We start from the raw sequence: 24213 nt of genomic DNA, 5'->3' as shown, positions 1-24213 counted from the left end.
TAACCTCTGTGTTGGATTTTCGGAAAGTTCTGCTTCTAACAATTATTAACTCTATGGCAGGGGTAGGCAACCTCGGCTCTTTTATGACTCATGGACTTCAACTCCCAGAATTCCTGAGTCAGCTATGCTGACTCAGGAATTCTGGGAGTTGAAGTCCATGAGTCATAAAAGAGCCGAGGTTGCCTACCTCTGCTCTATGGGAACTATTGACCTACGTCATTTCCTGAGAGCCGCTTCGCTAGAACCGGAAGGCGCTGGCCGTTTGCGAAGCTTTCTGGCTTAAATTTCCGAAGCGGGTGAGAAGGAGCTCTCGTGTTGTGTTGCCATGGTTTTTTATTTCACGTCCAACGGTAAGAATGGCCTGGCCAACGCTCACAACTCTGGTCAGATAAAAGTGGATGCTTACATCTGAAACCGCTTTTTCCCCGGTTGATGTCACAGATTTACAACTCCTGTTATCACCAGCCACTTCTGTTTCGGTTGGCGGTTGATGGGTTTGTAGTCATCAGCCCAACCTATCCAGTGGCCTCGTTATCTCCGCATGATGTTCTGTTATCGCTGTACAATCCAGTCAGGGTGGGCTGGTCGTGCTATAGTTGATAAACAAGGTGAAGGTAACTCCCCACCCCCGAGAGTTTAGGAGATTTTACAGGAGGCAAATGGAAGATGATGAAACAATAATAATAAATAATAATAATAATAATAATAATAATAATAATAATAATAATAATTTGGAAGGGACCTTGGAGGTCATCTAGTCCAACCCCCTGCTAAGGCAGGAAACCCTATACCAGGGGTCGGCAACCTTGGCTCTTTTATGACTCGCGGACTCTAGAATTCTGGGAGTTGAAGTCCGTGAGTCATTAAAGAGCCAAGGTTGCCGACCCCTGCCCTATACCATTTCAGACAAATGGCTGTCCAGTCTCTTCTTAGAAACTTCCAGTGTTGGAGCATTCACCACTTCTGGAGGCAGGTTGTTCCACTGGTTAATTGTTCTAACTGTCAGGAAGTTTCTCCTTAGTTCTAGGTTGCTTCTCTCCTTGATTAGTTTCCATCCGTTGGTTCTTGTCCTGCCTTCAGGCACTTTGGAGAATAGCTTGACTCCCTCTTCTTTGTGGCGGCCCCTGAGATATTGGAACACTGCTATCATGTCCCCCCTCACCCTTCTCTTCATTAAACTACACATACCCAATTCCAGCAACCGTTCCCTATATGTTTTAGCCTCCAGTCCCCCAATCATCTTTGTTGCTCTTCTCTGTACTCTGTACGAGAAGCATCTTCGCTCAGATTTCTGTGGTGGGTTCATGAAAAGTGATCTTGTGAAGGAATACAACCAAGTGCTTGCTGGTGCATTGATTGCCACCATTTATGAAAAAAGGACACATTTTTTAATTACGTCTCAATTTGACACGTTTTCAGGGGGGGGGAAATGAAGAAAAATTGTACAATAAAAATCAGATTAAATAGTTTAGCTAGATTCAAATCATAATTTAGCATGTGTGGATCCAATCTATATCTTCCCATAATTTGGCATACTTTTGTTGAAATGATTGCTTTGGATTTTGACTAAGAGGAGGTAGAATTGTTGGGTACTGTTGTCTCATGTCCTGTTTGTGAGAACAAAATACTGTCCTAAGCTTTTGCCTTGCCTCGCAGGATTATTACAGTATCTTTCTGGTACATTTTTTCTCCATTCTGGTAGTATACATTTCTACATATCATACTATTCTACTTTGGGTAAGCAGTGTTCTGTAAAGCAGACAAAAGGAGTACAAAAATATGAATAAATTGCAATTATTCACTTCACTTTTCTTAACAAATGCAGCTATATTTGATGATTTTCAGATCCATGTTTTAGTTGCACCATACAACCTGTACAACATTTGCTGGAAATCCTCTGGATTCTCAGCCAATAATACAGCAGCCTCTGCATGCAAATATATGCATATTCACATCCCTAACCTATATACTGTATCTCCAATGTCATCACAAAAACTTCTTATAAAATTATTCAGAAGTACATTAAATAAGCAAAAGGATTGTTTTATATTCTTAACGTTAAGCCATTTTCTAAGTATTCCTTTTATTGTCAATTACGCTTTACTTTCAGCATAAACATTCATTCAACAATGCATTTTAAGCACCGTATTTGCACAAAACGTTCCATAATTCAAGTCTATTTTCATTATACGTATAGAGTTTTCTCTATATGAGAAAAGGTACAATAAATCTTATCACCTTCATATATTTTTCAGAGAATTGTTGTAATGCAAAAATTTTCTTCATTGTTATGTCTGGTATGCTTTCAATCAGAATTCTGCCAAACACTTTCTAAGACTCCCAAGCTAATTCCCCTTTTGTATTATTAATCTTTCTCTTTAAAAAGGGGAACATTAATGGATTTCCTCACTGGTGAGGTTTTCATACATATGTTATACACAACCATTTCATAAACAAACCACATCCATATTTTATCATTTCTTCAACAGTACTGTTTATCTCTGTAGCCTTACCATATCCAGCATTCTCAGAGCATATATTCTTTTCTTTCAGCTTTTTCCTAAGCACTAACTTTTATGGAATTCTATTTGGCATAGTACTATAATTTCTAAAGTATTGTTCCAGCATTTTCTCACTTCAGTTTCTTCAAACATAATATAATCACTTTCATTTTTAATACCATTCATTTATTGTTTAACACTTTTCACCCATTTCTGAAAGTTTTCTTTACCTCTTGTAATCTTATTCATTCCTTGCTCTCTTTAACCACATTTTTCCACATTTTTTTAGAATTTTCCTTTTCTCCTTATATTTATAATAAAATATATTTCAGAGCCTATCTGAAAATAATACTGGGGCAACTGATGTTTTTAGACCAAAATTAGTTATCCCTCAGCTGAGGAAAGCTTATAATGATTCTGACATTGGGATATGAATATGTTTAATAGTTTTAGTATAGATAAATCTTTTGTGGAAACCTTGCTTATCTCTGCATAGTTTGATGTAAACCATGAGTTATTTTTTTTCTTTTCTGTCCTTCAGTTGTTCCTTCTGTTTATACAATTTATATGGGAAAAGACAAGTATGAAAGTAAGTAAAATATTCCTTTGATTTGCATGAAAAAGTGTGATCGATTGATAATTTATGCATCTTCTGTAACAGCTCTTTTTAGCTTCCAATTGCTTGGGAATTCACTCACCCTTTCTTTTAGATACAGTAGCTGCAGTTTTTAGAATGGCAGGATGATTATTAGTTTTAGGAAATCAGTGCTCAAATCAATATTGATAAAATGTTGGATAAAAATATAAGCATGGCTGGCTCAGGAATTCTGGGATTTGAAGTTCATGAGTCATAAAAGAGCCAAGATTGCCTACCCCTGGTCTAGATGGTTTGAATCAGTAAGATTATTGATTTACTTGGTTCCTTCGAGTCAGCATTAACTCCTGACAACTCCCTGGACAAGTCCCTGTAGTGTTTTTGGCAAGAGTGCAGAAGAGCCTTGCAGAAGATAATGGTTTTATTATCTTCAAGTATGTAGAATCATATTAAAAGAATTGCAGAACTAAGGGGAATACAGTATTGGGAAGTTGGAAAATCTTATAACACGTAATTCAATATTTGTTGAACCTTATTTATAGATCGCTGGTGAAATATAACTTAGAATCTGGAAATGTCAAAGACTGCATGATTAAATGGATACAAAATTTTAATGTAGTAATAATTTAATATTAGGAACTTCAAAAGAAGAATATAAAATTTACTCTGAGCATTTATTTGGAGTAAATTGGTATAAGATGTTTTGTTGTTGATACATTACTCCAATTTTGCTAGAGTGGATAAATCATTTTCAAAAAATTATTGTTGGCAGGTGGGGGGTTATTGCCTTTTGTACTGCAGTTTTATTTCTGTAAGCCATCCAGAGTTATGGTGAGTGAGTTGGGCGGCCATATAAATTTTCTCAACTAGTAAATTTAAAAAGTTGTGAGAATATGCTTTGGCATCTGGAATAACTTTGTACCTTAAAAGTAAATCAGGGACAAGTTTCAACTCAAACTGGAAACCATTCTTAGATTATTATATACATGGGTTGGTACCATGTGAAAAATATGGATTTATTTGTCCATAGAAGTTATGTGCAACTTTGTGAGAGAGGTGCCTGAATCAGAATAGATTCTTCATAATATGGAATAAACTTAACACAATGTTACGAAATTACATTTCCTAATTTATATTGTGTTAATCAAGATTCTTGATATGGTACTTTATATACAGTTGATATATACAGTATTGATACAGTTGCCTCGCAGTGAGATGGGCAGCAAACAAATTTAATAATTAAAAAAGGAATTTAATAATATCAATAAGTTTTGCATAATTCAGTGACACATATCCCGACCCCATGCCTCCCAATTCTCAACCTTTTATCTTTAAACAGATGCAACATTTCTTTTGTTCCAGGGCAAATGTAGTAACTGTGAGTATAGGGTACAGTCTAAATTAGATCGTGTCCATTTTGTAGAAAAGTAAAAAAGATAATGTAATTGATAAGTTGGGGGAAGAAATAAATTCAGTAGAGATTCAGCTTCCAGATGTCTTATGCATCTTCCTCACCCACCAGTATTTTCAAGATTGCTTTTATCAAATGGATTTTGTAAAGTTCATTTTGAAAAGTGAAATTGCACTGTGTGTCTTGTGCAGAAATCAAACGCTATGTAAAATAAATTGTACTCCTATTCATCTAAATTTTTTATTTTGAAATTGGAATTTGTAATGAAGAAAATGCTGATGTACAAATTAATATTTGAGTGCTACACTCACTTGAGCTTCTGTAACCCTGATATGCCAAAATGCTTTTGGCAAGAACTACTTTTCCTCATGAGTTGAAAGCTACATGTTGAATATAATGGAAGTATGCACCGGGTGAAGCCACAACTTAAATTAGGGATACTTTTTTCTCTCTGACACTGTGTAACATTTCTCTCTTTCAAGTAGTAATTTACAGAAAACTGCCAAATAGCTGTTATTTATACTTATACTTACCTATACCTATAGTTATATATTAAACGTATGTCACCCAGCTTGCCTAGAGGTTATTATTATCAGAGATCTTATCTGATTTCTTAGATAAATGTTGTTTAAAATTAACCTGAAACTACCTAAAAATAACCTGAAGGTTGCAAATCACTTATGTTCGTTCCCTTAAAAATTTAGAATATGTTATCTCAGAAACAGACATAATATATTCTTTGTCACCTTTCTGATTAACATTTTGTTTCAGTCTCAAATTTTTCAATTTGAAAAGAAAAGGAAAAACAATTTATGTAAATGCTATTAGAGCTCTGATCAGTCTTTGTTTGCATTTTCTTTTAGATGAAGATCTAATAAAATATGGTTGGCCAGAAGATATTTGGTAAGTACTTAAAAGGGTCTCCTTTTCTATAATGAAATCCTTTTTCATATGATACAAATCTTTCTCCTTCCTAATAATTACTTATTAGCATCTTTTCTGGACTCAGACTTAAGATATGAGAAGAGATTCCATTTCTAATATTATGCCATGCCCCAAAAAGTGAGATTCTCTCCCTACTTCTCAAATGTAAGTGGTCTAGCATAGCACTTATGAATTTTCTAGTTCTCTCTATAAAAATTTATTTATTTATTTATTTTAATTCCATTTATATCCCGCCCTTCTCCGAAGACTCAGGGCGGCTTACAAGCTTAGCAGTAGCTAAACACAGTAGCTGTGTTTTTTTTAAAGAGTTCATTTCCTGTTGTCTTTTTATGCTTTTGGAGGTTTTTCCCCCCAGTTTCCAGTAATAAGTTTTCAACCTCCCAGTTGCAATTTTGTAGTCTTCCCAAACAAGTTATGCATTCTGTCAAAATGTTTTTCCTGTTGGTTTTATGTTTTCTTAAAGGCTTGACTGCAAGAACCACAAGAATACTGGCAAATATCATTTTAACTCAGCATCAAAATTGATGAGATTTTATATCATCTCATATGCAGACAAAATTAACACAACCATGCTTAATTGTAATGCAATTTCTTTGTTTTTTTTACTGTGTTGTCTGAAACAAATTGTTGTAGCAGTATGATCAAACAGAAAGTATGGCTTATCCAAAACAATCATAGCAAAGCAACCCATGAATTATTAAGTTTTGTGTGTGTATAATTAATTATTATAGTTATGTAGGTAATTATGGTTATATATTTTATATACAATGTAATTATATTATAATATATATAAATATAATTTGTTCCATAGAGAGAATTATAAAATACTCAAACAGTAACAGATTTATTAAAAGTTTCACAAAAGCTGCCAGGCTTCATACAAGCCACACAAACTCTTATTGCATTTTTCCTTCACACTCTTTTATATCCCAAGGACTTGGGAGAATTAATCTGGGTTTCTTCTTAATACAGGTAGTCCTTACTTAGCAACTACAATTGGGACTGCCAACTCTATTGTTAAGCACCACATTCATAAGTGGAAAAACCTCTGACCATGATAGTTTATAATCTCATTTTAAGTTCATTCATTAGGTGTATCGTGGTCGTTAAATGAGACATCTCATGACTGCTACTTGTGATTCTACTTCCATATATAAAATATTTGTATTTTGCCTCTTCATACAGATTTATAAGACAGCAAACTATGTAGGCTGGAAATGAGATGTGCTATTTAAAGCCAATTATTATTTAATACAACAGCATTAAATCACTAACATTGCTAGTTAATAATATGACTTATTTGGAATGAATTTCAACTTATCAACCATCATCTATCTTGTTACTAATTCCAGACATCTGTTTCTAGTGAAACAGTTTCAGGATTTGACTTTAGTTTTAGTAGGTAAAATCGATGCTTTATGGCCCTTCAAGTTGAAAAGCATGATAAAAATGATAAATACATACTAAGGCTTTGGCACTTCTGCATATATATTCATTTCCTGAAAAGTAGAATTCCCAAATCTTGACAAAAACAGATGTGTGGATGTGAACTCCCAGAATTTTCAACATCAACTGTGCTGGCTAAAGAATGCTGGGAGTTGGAGACCACACATCTGGAAGTTGACAACAATGGGAAACTGCTGTAGATCTTTTTGGGCTTAACTCTTAAAGCATGTGTTTTTCAATGGCTGTGGAAAATAGCTTGTGAACATATAAGAAACCTAAAGGGGAGATTTGTCAGCTTGATGCTTTTGTGTTACTACATAAGTATTGGATGAGAAGTAAATTCTCCACCTCCATAACATTAGTTTAAATAGTAATATTTTTAAGAAATGGGAAAATAACCCTTGAAATGAGTTATTTTTGTTACCTCTATTTACTTCTCCATGTAATCACATTGATTTCATATTTCTTCAATGATGGCCAAGCTTCATAAAGCTATCACAAAGCCCTCCACATAATGTCTCTTCAACCAGTCCTTTCTACATTTGAGTCAAATGAGTGCCCAACAACGTATTTGTTTTGGAGTCAGGCATCACCCATCCACACACAAATAAATAAATTCAATATTGGGAAAAGAGAGAGCCAAATGGCACCATATCTGGACTGTATGATGGATAGAGTAAGATAGTGAGATCCATCTTTGCAATTGCTTTTTCAAGAGTGAAGCCATTTGACGTATTACAGAAAGAGTTCCTTCTTGTGCTTCTGAATTTTAATTAATTATTGTTTCAAAGGGACAAACCTAGAAGAGGGGAAAGACCTTCAAGTATGGAATTCTGTGATGGCTTTAATAAATTTGTTCTTTGTCCAAGTGTGTAGCAAATAGTGGTGGTTATGTGGAGAAGTAAATGCAGATAATAAGACATCATTTTAAGAATTATTTTCTTATTTCATTTATTCATATATATCTAAATTAAAGTTATGGAGGTCGAGGCATTACTTTTTATTCAAATCTAGATAGAGTGGAATAACCCTTCCAGGTTCAGCCACAAGAGGTAGTAAACTTCCAAATACTGGTTGCCAAGGGCAACCATAAAGTGATAAAGAAGTCTTCCTTTCATGTTTTTTTAATGTCTTTTGGAGAGGCTTGCAAGATTATGATTAAAGTGATGAAAAATGTGTGTGTTAGGTGTAATTTCTACTTTTTTCCTCCCCAAATACTTATTTATAAATATTTTGTCTCGCCTGGATACTCGTGCCCAAGAAATCAATTAAAGAATAGATAGTTGAACAACAGGGCACATTACTCAGATTTATTAAGTTCTAATCTCAGGGATGCGGTGGCTCAGTGGGTTAGGACGCTGAGCTTGTCGATCGGAAGGTCGGCAGTTTGGCGGGTCGAATCCCGAGTGCCGCATAACAGAGTGAGCGCCTGTTACTCGTCCCAGCTTCTGCCAACCTAGCAGTTCGAAAGCACGTAAAAATGCAAGTAGAAAAATAGGGACCACTACGGTGGGAAGGTAACAGCGTTCCGTGCGCCTTTGGTGTCTAGTCATGCCGGCCACATGACCACGGAGACGTCCTCGGACAAGCGCTGGCTCTTCGGCTTTGAAACGGAGATGAGCACCGGCCCCTAGAGTCGGAAACGACTAGCACGCATGTGCGGGGGAACCTTTACCTTTACCTTTAATCTCTGGAAGATACTAAAAATCTGAGCATCTATTTGAAATGATTTATGAATTTGCCTTACTTATTGGTGGAGAAATGGGCATGACAAGTTAAACACTGGATTTTGTTTGCCAGTATCTAGTGCTGTTTTCATCTGAATCACTGGAGGGAGTACTTGACTTTATGTCAGTATTTTTCACCAAAGATTTTGCTCTTTTAGCCCTCTGGTTTCCTTTTCTTTAGATTCTTAGTCTTCAGTCAGAGATTAACATGTTAAGACATAATTATTTTCCATACTATTAAGTGACAGACACCACATGATAATATCTAGAAGTGTTGTGTTTGTGGGGAAGATACTGAATCACAATTCCTATCAAACTTTTACACTTTGTCTAGGTTTCATGTGGATAAGCTCTCCTCAGCACATGTCTACCTCCGGCTATATAAGGTAACTGTCCAGCTTTGCTTGTTTTGCTCAGTTACATGCATCCATGAATAGTTGTGGGATGGTGCTTTCATAGCTATATAGCAACAATACACAAAATTATGCAGAGTAATACACCAATAGCTGTGTACAAAATTTCTCTTTTCTGGTGGCAGAACTTTATTTTTTAATTTTTTTAATTTTAATTCCATTTATATCCTGCCCTTCTTCAAAGACTCAGGGTGGCTTACAAGCTTAGCAGTAGCAGTAGCCTTCATTCTATGTATATGCCTGCTTATTAGGGCTTTCACACACACACCCAAGCGGCATTATTACAAAGTCAGCTTATTGCCCCCAACAATCTGGGTCCTCATTTTATCTACCTCGGAAGGATGGAAGGCTGAGTCAACCTTGAGCCTGGTGGGATGCGAACCTGCACCAATTGCAGGCAGCTGGTGTTACTTAAGGAGGCATTAGCCCACTGCTCCACCAAGGCTCTTTGCAGTTTCCCAAGAACATTTCAGTGTTCAAGAATGGCCTGATTGAACATTTGATATTTTTCAGATGTGGATCAAGCCTAGAATTCTGATTTCTGTTTTGGAAATAAAAAATTTATCAAACTGAAATTCTTCTCGAATTCAGCTGAGCATAATTTTCATACTAGGCATAATAAGCTACGAGGAGTAGGACCTGAAAAAAGTATACTTGTTTATATCCTTATGCCTTAAAAACAAAGTCATCTAAAGGAGTTTAATCAAATAGTGCTCTGGACTAATGCAGCTTGGATTGCCAAAACTCTAGGATTTCAATCATGGAAAATATGATCAATTTTATTCTCAAAACATCTAACCAAGATGTTATAGTGAGCTATATGATTTTCATGGTTTTTATTTGTATCGTGTCAGCTTAACAATTACATGTTGTATAGCTTATGGCAGTTAGTGAACCCAGAGTTGTATCTTTGTCTGCAAAACAAGATTTTAAAATGAATGACTTGGTATGACATGTGAAATCTTTCATAAACTGATTTAATTGTGTGCAAGAAAGATCAAGGTATACTTTTTTAAAACAACAACAACAATGCTATGGTAAACTTGTTCATTACAATAGAAGCAAATAGTCTTACACCATTATATAGAACAACACATTTTTAATAAGGCAGTATTTTAAATTTCCAGTCCAGTTCATAATTTGCATGAAATGAGATCTAGCCCAGGAAAAATTATATAATACTATTACTCCTTTTAAGCATTTGGCATTTTTGCTGTAACAGCCTTATGTATCCATAAATTCAGCGCAAGGGACTGTGAAACTTTTCACAGCACGTTCTCTGCATTCCCACACCTAGAATGCTTATATCCACCTTGATTTATTTTAGGGGCAAACAGTGGATGATATTCCTAAGGAGGTTTTGATAGATTGCGCACAGCTTGTGAAGGCCAACAGCATTCAAGGTAAAATTTTGCCTATATGAGAAAGTGAGCCAAAATAAATTACAAGATTTTGAATGGAGAGTCAAGGAGGAAGGCTTTTGAATTTGGGATTAACAAATACCAAAACTTCAGAGCCTAGAACAATATGAATCATTTGGAAATTTCAAAATATGTCCTAGCATAGGCACAAGGATGATGTCAAATTGTAATGGAAGACAGGGTATAGTGTAGCACAGAAATAGGCAATTTTGTAACGTTGATACAAGTAGCTTCCATATATTTTCCTTAGTGCTCACCAAGTTCCTTATCCTATTTAATTTTTATTAAAAGAATATATTTTTTAAAAAATGGAATGCTGCAAGGTAAAATTCAACCATCATACTGCACTACATGTAAGAACGTTGTTGGCTCCTCAGAATTCCTTCTGAGATGGTAAAGAATATCATAGGAGACTAGTTTGTATTGTGATAAATTTATGTTTTCTGATTGGTCATATCTTTTCTGTGAACATCTGCACCAGCCTTAAGTGTGCCCACTACATGTTCTTTAAATTCCAGATGTGCCCTATCCCAACGGATTGCTTTGATCTAGCATTTGTCCACCTGATGTTGAACAGAGGAAGCCACTATTAGAGATGGGTCAATATTCGGGTTAATATTTAAGTAGTTGCTTCTGTAAGCCATCTTCTTCTCCTACTTCAGATCTCATCAGGTGCTCATAGAGATTTATTTTCTTTCTTTCTTTCTTTCTTTCTTTCTTTCTTTCTTTCTTTCTTTCTTTTTTTCTTTCTTTCTTCCTTCCTTCCTTCCTTCCTTTCTTTCTTTCTTTCTTTCTTTCTTTCTTTCTTTCTTTCTTTCTTTCTTTCTTTCTTTCTTTCTTTCTTTTTTTTCATCCCAATGACACTTTGCATGTATTTATTTATGGGATTTTTATTTATTTATTTATGTATTTATGGGATTTTTGCCAGTATGAAGTCCATCTTTTCCCAACTTAACTTCTAATGTTTTGTGGGCATTGCTGGGGGCGAGGGAGAAGAGAACATAATTCCCCAAGTAAAATACTGTATGTTCCAAATTTCTTATTGTCTGTGGACTTGGCCAGCATTGTCTCAGAATTTCCAAAAATTATTGCATTGTGGCCTTCAAAGGAATTTTTGATATATGTTTCCTTGTCCTGTTAACCTTTTGATGGTTCCAGCCATGGGGGAACACTAGATAATTAAGATACTGTCGTTAACCATTGATACCTCAGGGAAGTTTAGTAAAGAAAGATCTTTCCCTCCTTTTTAACCAGCATTAGGATCACAGAAAACTATTCAACTTTTCCCTCTAATTCTCCAGCCGTGTGATCTGCAGATGTATTGGATTGTTAAGTCCACAGTTCTTCAGTTGCCATAGTTTAATACATAAGATAGCTCTACTGGGGGACACAGTTCACAAACCCCAAACTACATTCCAGAAGTTCCCCCCTTGACTTTTCTGCCGATCCAAATTAGTGGGATTGGCTTGCTTGCTTTAGCGAGAGTGAAGTCAAAATACCATGAATATAGTCAGACTCATGGATCCTTTTTGGAGATCCAAATTTTATAATTTCAATTAATCGCCTAATGACTAGCTATCCAATATAATTTTAAAAATAAGATGTAATAATGGAATGATTATTATGCACCAGCTGCATGGGAGCCTTATTTTTTCAGTTGACTGGTTAGTTCCAGGAGTGTTATTTTATCTTCCCTCTCTTCCACCTAAGCCAGAAGTCTTGGTTTGTGGAATGCTTCTATTTTTTTTGGTTTGCTCAAAATTCCAGAGCTGGGTTTGCCTGCTTGCCCTCTAGGAGATACAAGCAGTTGAAAGTTGAGGCTTGTAGTCTCTTCTGTTTTATGTCAAGGGGGGTACTGTATGAAACCTCTAACAAATTCAGCTGAATGCTTATGTGATCTCTTTTACCATAGGCCACTGAGCATCTCTTAGAGATGTTTTTTAGTCTTGAAAACTCCTTTCAGTTCTGTGCCTTAGATTCTGCAATTTTGTTTTTGAGGAAATATTAGGGCACCACGTGCATAAGAGTAAAAGGAAGTTTTAGTATTATCTCATAAATTTTAATTTTTTATCCTGCGTATCTGCATTCATTGGATCACATCTCAATATTTGGAGAGAGCACTCTAGGCAAATACAAAATGGGTTACAGAGTAAGTGTTCTGAAAACCCCAATATAATATTAGGGGATCAAATACAGTACTGAAATTTCAGAGTCCCAGTTTCAAATCATCATTCAAAAATTTCATGTGCTGAATCATAATTTAGGACTTTGAGGGCTAAGTACAAACTTATTTTTGAGCTTTTGGGAGGAAATATGGATAAAACTAAAATTATAAAATGGTAAAAAATATGGAGCCTTGTTAACAGTCTAAAATCCCCAAAAAGCTTGCATGAAACTTCCCACATGGCTCCAAAATTGCTATCAAATTGTATAGTGATTTTTAATAGGATACAACAATGTTTCTCAACCTATGGTCTGCAGTCTCCTGGGGGGCCACGATGTCACAATATTTGGTACGGTCTAGTGCTTTAACTCTTGAGTTAAGTCTTGGTGGCCTGTGGCCATGGTCTGTGGCCAGAAAAGGTATTTAAAGAGGGTCTGTGGTGAAGAAAAGGTTGAGAACCACTGTGATAGAAGACAAATTTTCAATAATTAAACCTAGTCTTTGTCCCGCAGTCATTTTTGAAATGCAGCTTTTAGTATGCTACTTAAAGTCTAAGTATGTTAGATATGTGTGGAACAATAAACGTTCCATTATCCAGAGTTCTTTACAATTTATGTCAGTTTTGGATAGATCAACTCCATGCTTCAAAGCTAGAGAATAATAGCAAAATGTGTAGGGCTACATTTAGAGGATTATAACTGTTGAATTATGACCTATATTTAGATACTCCTTTCCTGCCTTGACTATTATCATGGGAAGCAGATGGTTTGTTCAGTTGTTGTCTTCAAAAATTTCATCCCAAGAATCTTGGAACATCTCTTTAATTCTTGGCGTTGCTTCCTTGTTCCTGCAGGAATTAGACAGATGAAAGATTGAGAGTCTCTAGTACCTTTCTGGGAATAACTGGAGCTAGTCAATTGCTCTGAGCCTCAATTTTTAGCAGATGTGATGTAGCATGATTGGGCAGTATTGTGGGAGCTGATGAGATCTTCCACTGCCTCTTTTACATAATTGAAAACACAAAAAGCATTTCAAGTTTCTTCGAAAATAGCTTAGTTGTAGATATTGTATTCTTACTATGTAAATATTTCTGATCCTAATTAAGGCATTGAGAAAGATGCCCAGAAATGGGCATAATTACTCTTTTTCTGTATAAGTACTCTCTCTTTTTAGGCTGCAAAATGAATAATGTCAGTGTAGTATACACCCCATGGGCCAACCTAAAGAAAACAGCAGACATGGATGTGGGCCAGATTGGATTTCATAAACAAAAGGACGTAAGTATCTTCTTCCTCCCTGACCTCTCCAAAGGTTTCAAGCTACTTTCCTCCATCAGACCAAGAAGCTAATGGCAGATTTTGCTAATCTTCTGTAAAATGCAGAAAGAGTATGTGGGAAAGCAGAAGTGTCTTTGGCTTCTTCTCCCACCGCTGAAGTTAAAGCGGGTATAGCTCATGAAAAGCCTGAGGCTGCAATGGAGATCTGATACTGATTGGAACCTTTACAAGTTGCAATGCAAAGGGGTCAACAGTATTGCCCTGCTGTTAATTATTCAATTTCCTGATATGATGTTCAGCTAAACTCTCAATAAATGACATTGTGTGAGAAACATTGCCAATGTTTAAGCTATGATACCTTTTGTAGCAACTCGTTATACATGGCTTCCCTTTATTGCTAGTAATTTGTTTGCAAGATGGTTGTCTTGACTTTTAATATTCTAGTGCTATCCCATCTGCAATTCCTGTATTTAGAATAAATTGTGCAGATAAATACCACAGTGCACTAAATTTGGTTCTTCCAGTTGCAAAAGGTAAAAGTAGAAAGAATTGATCTTGGTTAAAAAATGAAAGGATGAAGCATATCATGCAAATGTTCTTAGGGAGGACAGAATAGACCAGACATGTCAAACACAAGGCCCGGGGGCCGGATCCGGCCCGCGAAGTGGTTTCATGTGGCCTGTGAAGCCATCCTGGAAACAGTGAGGGAACGGCCCCCACTGCCTTGGCCCTGGCCCAGAGACCCTCCTTCTGCCAGAGACCCTCAGATCTGTCCCACTCCTGCCCAGGCCCCCATAGGCACCCTTGATGCGAACGTTGTAGAGCTGGCCACACCCACCCAGTAGGCCATATGTTCTCTAGCCACGCCCACTAAGTAGGCCACGCCCACCCTGGCCATACCCACCCGGCCCCTTGAGGGCAATCGCAATGCTGATGCGGCCCTCAATGAAACACCCCTGGAATAGACAGTCATGTGAAGAGCACCAACAAGAATAAATCAATGAAGCTCCATCCCAATCATCTTTGGATAGTAGCTATATTTGTTGTTCATTATCCCTATAATTTTAGAGGGTTGTCCAAAACTGCTGGGAACAGTGCTTTTAATGAATTGTTAGGATCATCTTTGCATACTGTGAGAGGGGTATGTATTTTGGTGGGAAATCATGATTTGCACATATAAGGCCTTCCATCAGCTTCTGTCTTCCTAGATTAAAAGAAAAACTATAGAATTATGTCTGGGAAAGTCTTCTGTGCTACTCCCCCAGGATGACTTACGGACCAGTGAAATAATTTGTTTTAAATTGGTATTTTCACTGCGTTCAAAGTTTTTCTTTGCCTTTAGAGACTTAGAAATGCATTTTTGGGAGAGAATGGAAAATAAAAGAATGAAAGAAATTTGGGGGAAACGTCTCCAGCAACCATAGTAAAATGAATGCCATATAATAATTAGGGGGGGAAGCAAGTGTCCTTCAACTAGGAAGACACCTGCCTTTATGTTTGCTGTTTCTCTTTCAATTGAGAATTCCAAACTCTTTAAAAAATCTTTAAAATGTAAGTTATGTATCACCTTTTGAAACTTTTATTTCTACATATCTATTTCTCTTGGAAGAAATCCAGTCGCTTAATTATTCTTAGCTAATTAGTTTTAGGAAAACTAATAGCATTGCTGAAGGACTTGGTTTTACCAGTGAATTTTTAAAAAGGCAGATGATTCTGAACAAATTCCATTAAGGGCCAGCCACTGCAGACATTATACCAAAAATATAATTTTTATTATTTTCTTGAGAATAAATATGGAGTTTAAGTATTTGGAACATGCATGAATATGTGAAATTTGGCTGAAACCACACAAATTCTCGGGCTTCTTCTTATCTATTCTTGAACTATCAGCAATTGTAGATGAAGAAGTTTCAAATTTTATGAAGCCTTAGTCCAGGCATGTCAAACTCGCAACGTCACGTGATGTGTCACGAGGTATCGTGACTTTTTTGCCATTGCCGGCAATAGGGTGGGCGTGGTTTCGCTATGATGCATCCGGCCCGAAGGCCAGCAGTTTGACACCCCTGCCTTAGTCCATCATCTATCCACAGGAACTATATATGTGACTTGAATCCAGGGTCACTTAGACCCCCGAGTGATCCTTTTTTCCAAATGGGAACATACATGCTGGCTATTTGGCATGTTAGGTACTTTGAAGACTTCCTACATTATTTTCAGCAAGTGATCTAATATCCTGAGCCTGGAAAAACAAGTCCTTTCCAGTGACATCAGAGGGCTGTGAATCAAAGAGGGGAGAGGCCCCTGCATTTTTCAAAAGGTATTTTTAACCAAATGAAAGCAGAAGGTTACTGCTTCCATGTTTTTATTTGGTGAACTAGGTGAACCTCAGGATAGTGTCCTGCTGTTCTAAAAGAACATCTGTCAGTAACATTTAGAAGTGAACCCGGGACAATCAGAATATTTGGTCAATATGAGCATGGATTTTAAGGCCTCACAGTAGAACAGTGTTCAGAATTTTTCTCTCTGCATTAACTTTATGGGGTTTGAGTATGTAGGAGAATTTGGAGGGAATGGAGCCTGTCAGCTTCCTGCCTGTCAGTACTTTGTAACTAATAGTGCAACCAAGGAAACTCGTATGTTTCAGAATTTTCTCTTCCTTAATTGGATGTCTTAAATTAGCAATTGCTCTCCAATGTTCCAAAGTTCTACTTTGAAAGGCAGAAACAAGTCTTATGGATGTTGTTTTCAGCGGGTTTCTGACAGTGGTTTCTGGAAGCATTAAAAACCCAATCCATGTTTCCTTATCCCAATTTCAAATTTTCATGATTTCCCCCCCCCTTTATTCTGCAGTATGAATAGAAAACATTTCAGTGACATTGACATCAATCCTATATCTATGGTGCCAAATACAATTTTACTCCATAGACTTAAAAAATTACAAAATTGCACATTTGGAAGTAATTATTTAAATCATCAAGTCAAATTTTTTTTTGAATGACTGCTTTACTTTGGTGCCTTATGTGCTTGTAACAGTCAATATATAGTAAAAAACAACAACACCATGATGACAAATGTGGCCTTTGTGTAGTAATTTCTGTAGTAATTCTGTTTACACCAGGATCAGATCAAAATAGTATCTCTTAAATGCCCACTTTCTTAGTACCTGTAAAAATATTGGCTCTCCAAGTACATGACCATTTGAGGTGTTTCTACATCAGTGTTGCCTCAGGGAACAGAAACTTGAGTGTTACTCAAAGTTAATTCAACTACACTTTTTATAAGAATTACAGTTCTTTCCTGTTCCAAGGTGAAGATATTGACAGTGGAGAAGAAGATAAATGAGATTTTGAACCGACTGGAAAAGACCAAAGTGGAACGATTCCCAGACCTGGCTGCAGAGAAAGAAGCCCATGAGAGGGAGGAGAGAAATGAGAAAAAGGCCCAGATCCAAGACATGAAACGAAAGGAGAAAGAAGAAATGAAAAAGAAAAAGGAACTGGAAGAGCTTAGGTGAGTGAGGAAATGGGCTCCTTTCTTGCTATCCCTAGAATGGGCAGCTATGGAAGGTCTGATTGAACTGATAAACGCAGACAGTATCCATAGGTTTGGATGTTCAACAGGTCATGGAAGAGTTTTGTTTTAAATTTTGAAGGGAGGTGGTTTGGCTTCTTGAACAACTTGCTTGAATGCCAGCCCAACTCTTGATTTCTATCCTGTGCCCCTGACTTTCCAAATAACTTTAAATAGAACTTTCTAATAATGATGGTGTAATGCCAATATTTCAGCTTCATCCTAATGCTGCTGCAGGTTAACAGTTTGTGCTGTATGTACAGAATCAACAGAATGCTCACGCACAATATTGTTACAAATGTAAGTAATTAATGTCCCAAGATGGAATGGATTGCAACCTGTTCTAGCCATATAGTTCACTAATCAAAATGTTCTTCTTTGCTCCTTCCTGCCTTTCTCTTCTTGGTGTTCCTTGTAGGCAACTAGGGCAGCTAGTTTTTGCAACTATACAATATGTAGAATGGTACTACTACAATTTGATATCTTTTTGCTAGTCAGACTACATTCTACATTTCAGAATAGTAGTCTCAAAATGTATCCTCTCTCGGAAATTGTCAGTCCTTTGAGATAGGCCAGGACTGGTTAGGAAACACATATCACATAAATGATTCTAACTCTTGTTTATTTTTGTATCGTATAATAACAGAATGTTGAAAGCCTGAGAGAAATCCTGAAGATTTCAACTCTATTCCTGCAGTCTCACAATTGACTTCCCCTCCACACCAGAGGGGAGCTGAAATCCTTTGGCAGACTCCAGAGTGTTTAAGAGAGAAAGGTGTATCAGCTGAGAGAGTTTCGGCTCTGTGTGTAGCTGAAATCTTTTGGCAGGCAGCTCTTTCATTCTGTCTCCTTAATGACCCAGAAGATCACTCAGTGTGTGTAACCAGGAGTGCTGGGATTGTGGTTGTTGAGCAAAGCAGTTATGTGGGCATTTTACTTACAAACATCTTCACTCAATAACTAATATTCTGGTGCCAGTTGTGGTCATTAAGCAAGGATTACCTGTAGTTTGTTTTTCTGTATTACAGCTATGTGCCTTTAGAGCAGAGGTCCCCAACCTTTTGGGCACCAGGGACTGGTTCCACGGAGAGAGATTTTTCCGCAGACCAGATGTTGCATGGTTTTATGTGCTGCCTACATCTCGCGGAGGGGCTTTTCTTGTTTGTGGGAACCAGTTGCTGGCATGCCACGGACCGTTACTGATCCACAGACCGGGGATTGGGGACCCCTGCTTTAGAGTTGATAGGAATCTTCTTAGGTTGTTTTGTTCCAGAGATTTTGAAGATAAATTCAGCAAGAGCTGATACTTGTATGTGGTTCAATCAAAAGACACTGCCAGTATCAGTTTCTAATTGGTCATATTACAAGTAAAGTTCCAAAGTTCAGTAAACAAGCATGCCAGCATCTTACTCCCCCCATTGTAGGAATCTTATGTTTATCATTCAAACCAAGCCATTTTTGGATCTGTGGAAACTGGAATTTAGTCATGAATTCTAATTGTCGCAATTTTTTTCTGCACTTAGATCTTTAGCTTCTAATTTATAAACTTACTTTTTTCCCCTTTTATTGTCACTCAGTGGCAAAATTCCCATTTACATTAATTATTTAACCTTAAAAAATTAAAATGTATTTGATTTCTTTTTACAGAAGTTACTCTTCCTTAATGAAAGCAGAGAATATGACTTCTAACCAGGTGTGTTTTTTGATACTTTTCTGATGAGACTATGGATATTATGATAGTCTTCTTTGAGTCCACCTTTCATGTTACGACTTAGTAAGTAACATGTACAGTAGAGTAACAGAGAATGAAATGCTTCTTGCTTATCAAATTGAGTCCTAATTTCCCCTGATACTAGGCTACTTTATTAGAAAAATCTGTAATCTTGAGATCTTCACTTTCTATCTTGGTAAATGCAGTCCATTATTCTCCTCCCATAGTTAAGTCTTGGATAAGTCATGCATAGCCATTATGTCTAATGGTAATTGATAGCATTACCCTCCATATAATTTTCTAAACTAGCAATCTGCCTTTTGTAAACAAATGCCAGTTTACCAATGTACTTGATAAAAAAATGTATTATCTTTTATCTGTCCTGAATTTTCTTTAATTAGCTTCTTTGGACACTGCTCAAATTCCCTTATTATAAATAAAAGAAAGAAACTTTTTTCTACCCGCTTTTCCACATCATAATTTTATGCAGCTTTGTCATATTAGGTGTCTTCTTGGCTACACTAAAATGTTACAGATATTACAGCCTTTCCATACAGAAGAATGCCTCCAATAAATTGACACTGTGGGGGCTATTTCTGCTTCTTTACACAATACTTTCTAAAATGTAATTAGCATTGCCAAAGTGATCACACTGTAGATTTTTATATAAGGTCATTTCAAGATAGGCCTTTTTAAAAATTCTTTAAAAAGAATTTTAAAATTCTTTTTTGAATGATTTCCCCGTTTCAGATAATTCCTTGTGTGGAACTTAATGGGTGACCCTTATCATTCATGTAGCCTTCACTTACTAATGGTAATTGGGACCAGAAAAACTGTTGTTAAATGATGCAGGCAAGGTGTAGTGTCGTGACTGCACCAACTTACCACAGTAGTTCCAGCAGTCCCAGTTGCAATTGTTAGGCAAATCCTGTGTAGTCATAGTGTCTAGAATCACACACACCAACTACCAATTTCCCCATTTTCTTTTCTTGTTGAAAGTTGTCAGTGAAGGTTGCAAGGGAATCAGTAACGTCTTACCTCAGGAAACTAGTCTACAGCCATTCTCTGAGGCAGTGATTTTCAACCACATTGCTGTAGCATCTTGTGTGCTGCAAAAGGTCTGCAGGTGCACCTCATTAGCTAGAACCCTGCCTCGGGCAGAAACCAGGGTGGACTGCCTCCATTTCTTCTTCTGTGTCTCAGCAACCTGTAATGTTATGGGACTTTTATGATCCAAAAGTCCCACATATGTGATGTGTACTGTGAGATGAAAATGTTTGCAAACCTCTACTGTGAGGTCATAGGAACAGAAGAGTGTGATTTCAATCTTTCTTTCTCTGAAGAGGTTATAATAGTTAACTGAAAGAGAAAGAGAGAAAGGGGTTCTGATATTAAATCTGTCATGCTGAGCAGCCTAAAATGTTAAAGTCATAAAAATATCCCTTCTGACACATTTTTTTTGTCTTTCCTTTCACAGGATGGCAATGACTCTGATGACTTCATGTAAATCTAGCACCCTCCTTGTGGAAGATGAAGATGATTTTTGACATCTTAGTCTTTTGCTCTGGATGCCAAAAATAAGCAAACAAAATTGTTTTATTGTGAACAGCAAGTATCTGTTCATTTTCCTGGATAGATCATTCCTGTTAAAGTTCTGAAACCATCAGTTGTGACTCCAGAGTTACTAGGATGTCTTACTTCTTGGAGAGGCTGGATTTTGGGGTGATTATATTTCCAGGATAGGTTGAGGAGAAGGCTACACTCAAGAGGCTTTGAGCCAGAAAATCAGTTTCTGCCTTAAATTTTCCTGGGGAGCAGATCTGGAATGTTTTGCCATTATCTTTTCAATATGCATCATTGAGCTGAGAAATATTTTTATCTCACAGTGTTTGGAGTTTGATTTTTTTTTTTTTAGTTTCCTTGGTTGGGTACCTGGTTGCACCAATTACAATTTGATACCTCTCATCCCTTAGAAATCTGAATTCAGAACAGCTGTCTTTCCATGCTTATTATACTTGGCTAGAATCTAAAAGCATTTTTCACTAACAGTCAGAATTTCCTTGCATTTGTAGCACTCTGCAAAACCCAGTGCCATCTTTCAAGGAAAGAAGTATGCACTTTGGGGCTGCTTTTGTTATGTTTGGATTCCTTGTGATCCTGATGCAGAGCTTTACGTGGGCTTTTTTTTTTTGCCTGCCCAGAGTTTTTGAATGGGTATAGTAGAGGAGCCAGGAAAGCATCCAGTGTTGATTCTCTATTCAAGAGGGCATTCAAAAGGTCTGCTTCTTTGGTTCTCTTCTGACCAGCAACGTATAATATGTCTTTGCAGTGAATATCAACCTTTTTCTCCCATACAAAACGAAAACTAAAAAACCAAGAAAACAAAACCAACAAAAGGTGGTAAGCTGCTTTCTCAATATTGCATCTTGCTTTGGCATTACCCACATTTTTCTTGCTTGGGGATTTTGTCTGTTTTCTGTCTTACGGTGTCACCGGGGCATCTTCTGAAATGTATAAGTATTGCATATGAAGTCAGGATCCCTAGATACAAAAACTGTTTGCTTAGCCTAAGAGGGAAAGATATAAGGTGAATTTCTTTATCTGAACAAGTGCCTCAGTATAAAAAAATATATGGGTTAGGGTTAGGGTAGTAGCTACAATCTCTAGTGTTTACAATCTGTAAACTAGAGAGTTTCTAACAGGATGTTGGAGGTTTGCTAAGTCACCATCTTTTACTGTATTCCCTTGTTTTCTGTGGTGTTATCACTGAACATGCAGAAAAAGTTAAAGGCTGGCCTTGACTTCTCCAAAGGCTCAAATTCCCGCTGCTGTCCCTGATGCAAAAAAAAATTAAGTTCTTAAATAATCCTAGAAAATGCCTTCAAAGTAATTCAAATTTCAGCATTGAAATTCTGTCACATTAGAAGTTTACAGATGCTCACCAGGAAACCCCAAAAATAAATTAAAAAAAAAAACGCCAGTGAAATTTGGATCTGTATGCTTTTGTAGGGTTCCATGCTTTCCTGAAATCTGCTACGATGGTTTCTCCATCTCTCTGAAGCAGAGTTTCTGAGCATGTAGGAAGAGAAAATAGTGCTAATAGAAATCTAGTTATACAACATTGGACCTTGGACCTTACTTCAAAGAAGTATTGGGTCTGCAGATCAGGTTTCAGCATCTAGTTAAAGAAAGATACACATTAGTCAATGTGTTTATAGTAAAATAAACAATCCCCAGGAGGTAAGCTAATTTATTAGAAGGGTAATACTGCGTACACTAAATATAATGCTTTTATTGGCAACTTTGTCATACTGCAAATTATTCAGAACAAAGAGTTTTTTTTTCCACAAAAAACCCAAATGTGTATGTAGTCATTGATTTCACAAAATGTCACTGATCTTCAGCAATTTGAAATTGCTGAGTATTACATTTTCAGTAATAGCTTGGCAAACTTCCATTGCAAAAAATAGTTTATTTCCTTCTGAGACTTTACACAAAATTTGGCTCAATATTGCTGTTCTCATTCTCTTATAAAATTATTCATTTTTAAAGAGTTGCAAATAGTATAATCTCATTGGATTAGTATTAGCCTAGATAGATTAAAATGTTTATATAAAGTAAAAGCCAAGCTAAATAGTTGGCTATAGTTCCTAACATATCATTATGCCCCAATTTGTGGTATTGTCTCAAATGGTCTGGCTGTTTAATACTATTTTTGGAAAATGAGACCTAGTTTATAGCTTCTATCTCCCTCCAGGAAGTTCAGTATATTTAAAAGGTGGCTTCTAACCATTTGGGCCTTCTAAGAGTAATAATCTTTTACTATATTCATTGTACAGACACTGTGACATGCTTGTAAAATGACTACTATGATTCTGGAGACTAGCATGCTCAGGATTTCATTGCAGTCTGGGACCTTTTCCTTTCTTTTTGCTTTGGAACAAGAGTTTCCTTCCTTGTTCTCATTGACTTTGGGAAAGTAAGAGGGTCAACAAAGTGAGGGAAATGGCCTCAAATAATTTCTAAATATTCAGTATAAATCATTTTTATTAAAGATAGCTTTAAATTTCAGGAAATATCAACTTTCTGCAACAAAGAATTTTAAAGAGATGACTCAAAAGATTCTTCTGAATAATAGAACACCTTTAGCCAATTAGAGGACATGTGTATTTTTTTTAATGTTATTATGTTGTTAGTTTTGGATTATATCTTGCAAGTAAATTGTTGAGCTGTTGCTATCCTTACATAAATGTTCATTGCTGAGACTGCTGTTATTTTCTGACTGAAAGTCATAAAGACAGTTTCCCAAGTTCGGTGATTTTGTTCTTCTGAGGGATTCAATCATCTGTATATTCCTGTCTTTTGTCTTCACCTGAATCTTGTCCTGACTGACACATAAACCATTTAAACCTATCACTGTCTATGTTATTTTATCTTACATAATTTGGATTCCTCTTAAATTTGTGAGGCACGACAAATTACGATCTGCAATGTTTCTCTGCATGCATTGGCAGAAATTTGTGCTATTATAATATTAGTACTATTCCCATTAAATAGTTATTTAAAATGTCTGCTACATTCTCTGTTTTCCTCTTTCCCCGTCTTTTAAGTCATAAGACAGAGGCTTGAACATTGTAAGGTCTGTTTAGCACTAACCTTTCACAGAGGTATTAGAGGAGGTAATTTCAAGACAGTGAATTGGGATAAATGAGACTACTTTTAGGTATCTTTTATTCAGTATTTTGTTCAGTTGCAATCATTATTGATGCTTGGTGACTTTGATGCATAGAATAACAATTATGAAAAATTAGAATAAACCCAAAATTATAGAAATAGAGATTGGACTTGAGATAATTATTCTTTCCCAGGTCTCAACTCTGTATTTTTTCCTCTTATCATGAATGAAGTTAGGAAAACAGCCTAATTAGTAATCTCCAGGAATAAGTTAAATTTAAAAAATAAATCATCTTAAATTTTAGATTTAAGGTTAAAGTTTTGAATTTTTGCAATTGGACTAAAATCCCATGGCAAA

The 24213-nt window shown here is 36.4% G+C and overlaps 1 protein-coding gene across 1 annotated transcript; it reads left to right on the top strand.

Moving 5' to 3' along the window:
- Nucleotides 1-245: 245 nt before the first annotated feature.
- On the top strand, nt 246-23752 carry CCDC25 (coiled-coil domain containing 25). The gene is made up of 9 exons (XM_083360795.1): nt 246-350; nt 3043-3090; nt 5371-5410; nt 8960-9011; nt 10366-10441; nt 13797-13900; nt 17208-17410; nt 19118-19163; nt 20659-23752. Exons 1-9 carry the CDS (start codon nt 326-328, stop codon nt 20686-20688), a joined length of 624 nt encoding a protein of 207 aa, XP_083216921.1. The 5' UTR covers nt 246-325; the 3' UTR covers nt 20689-23752.
- The last annotated feature ends 461 nt before the right edge of the window (nt 23753-24213 follow it).

Source organism: Vipera ursinii (assembly GCF_947247035.1).
Source record: "Vipera ursinii genome assembly, chromosome: 1".
Taxonomy (NCBI): Eukaryota; Metazoa; Chordata; class Lepidosauria; order Squamata; family Viperidae; genus Vipera; species Vipera ursinii.
The sequence above is the reverse complement of the archived record's forward strand: the minus strand, read 5'-3'. Positions and strand labels throughout refer to the sequence as shown.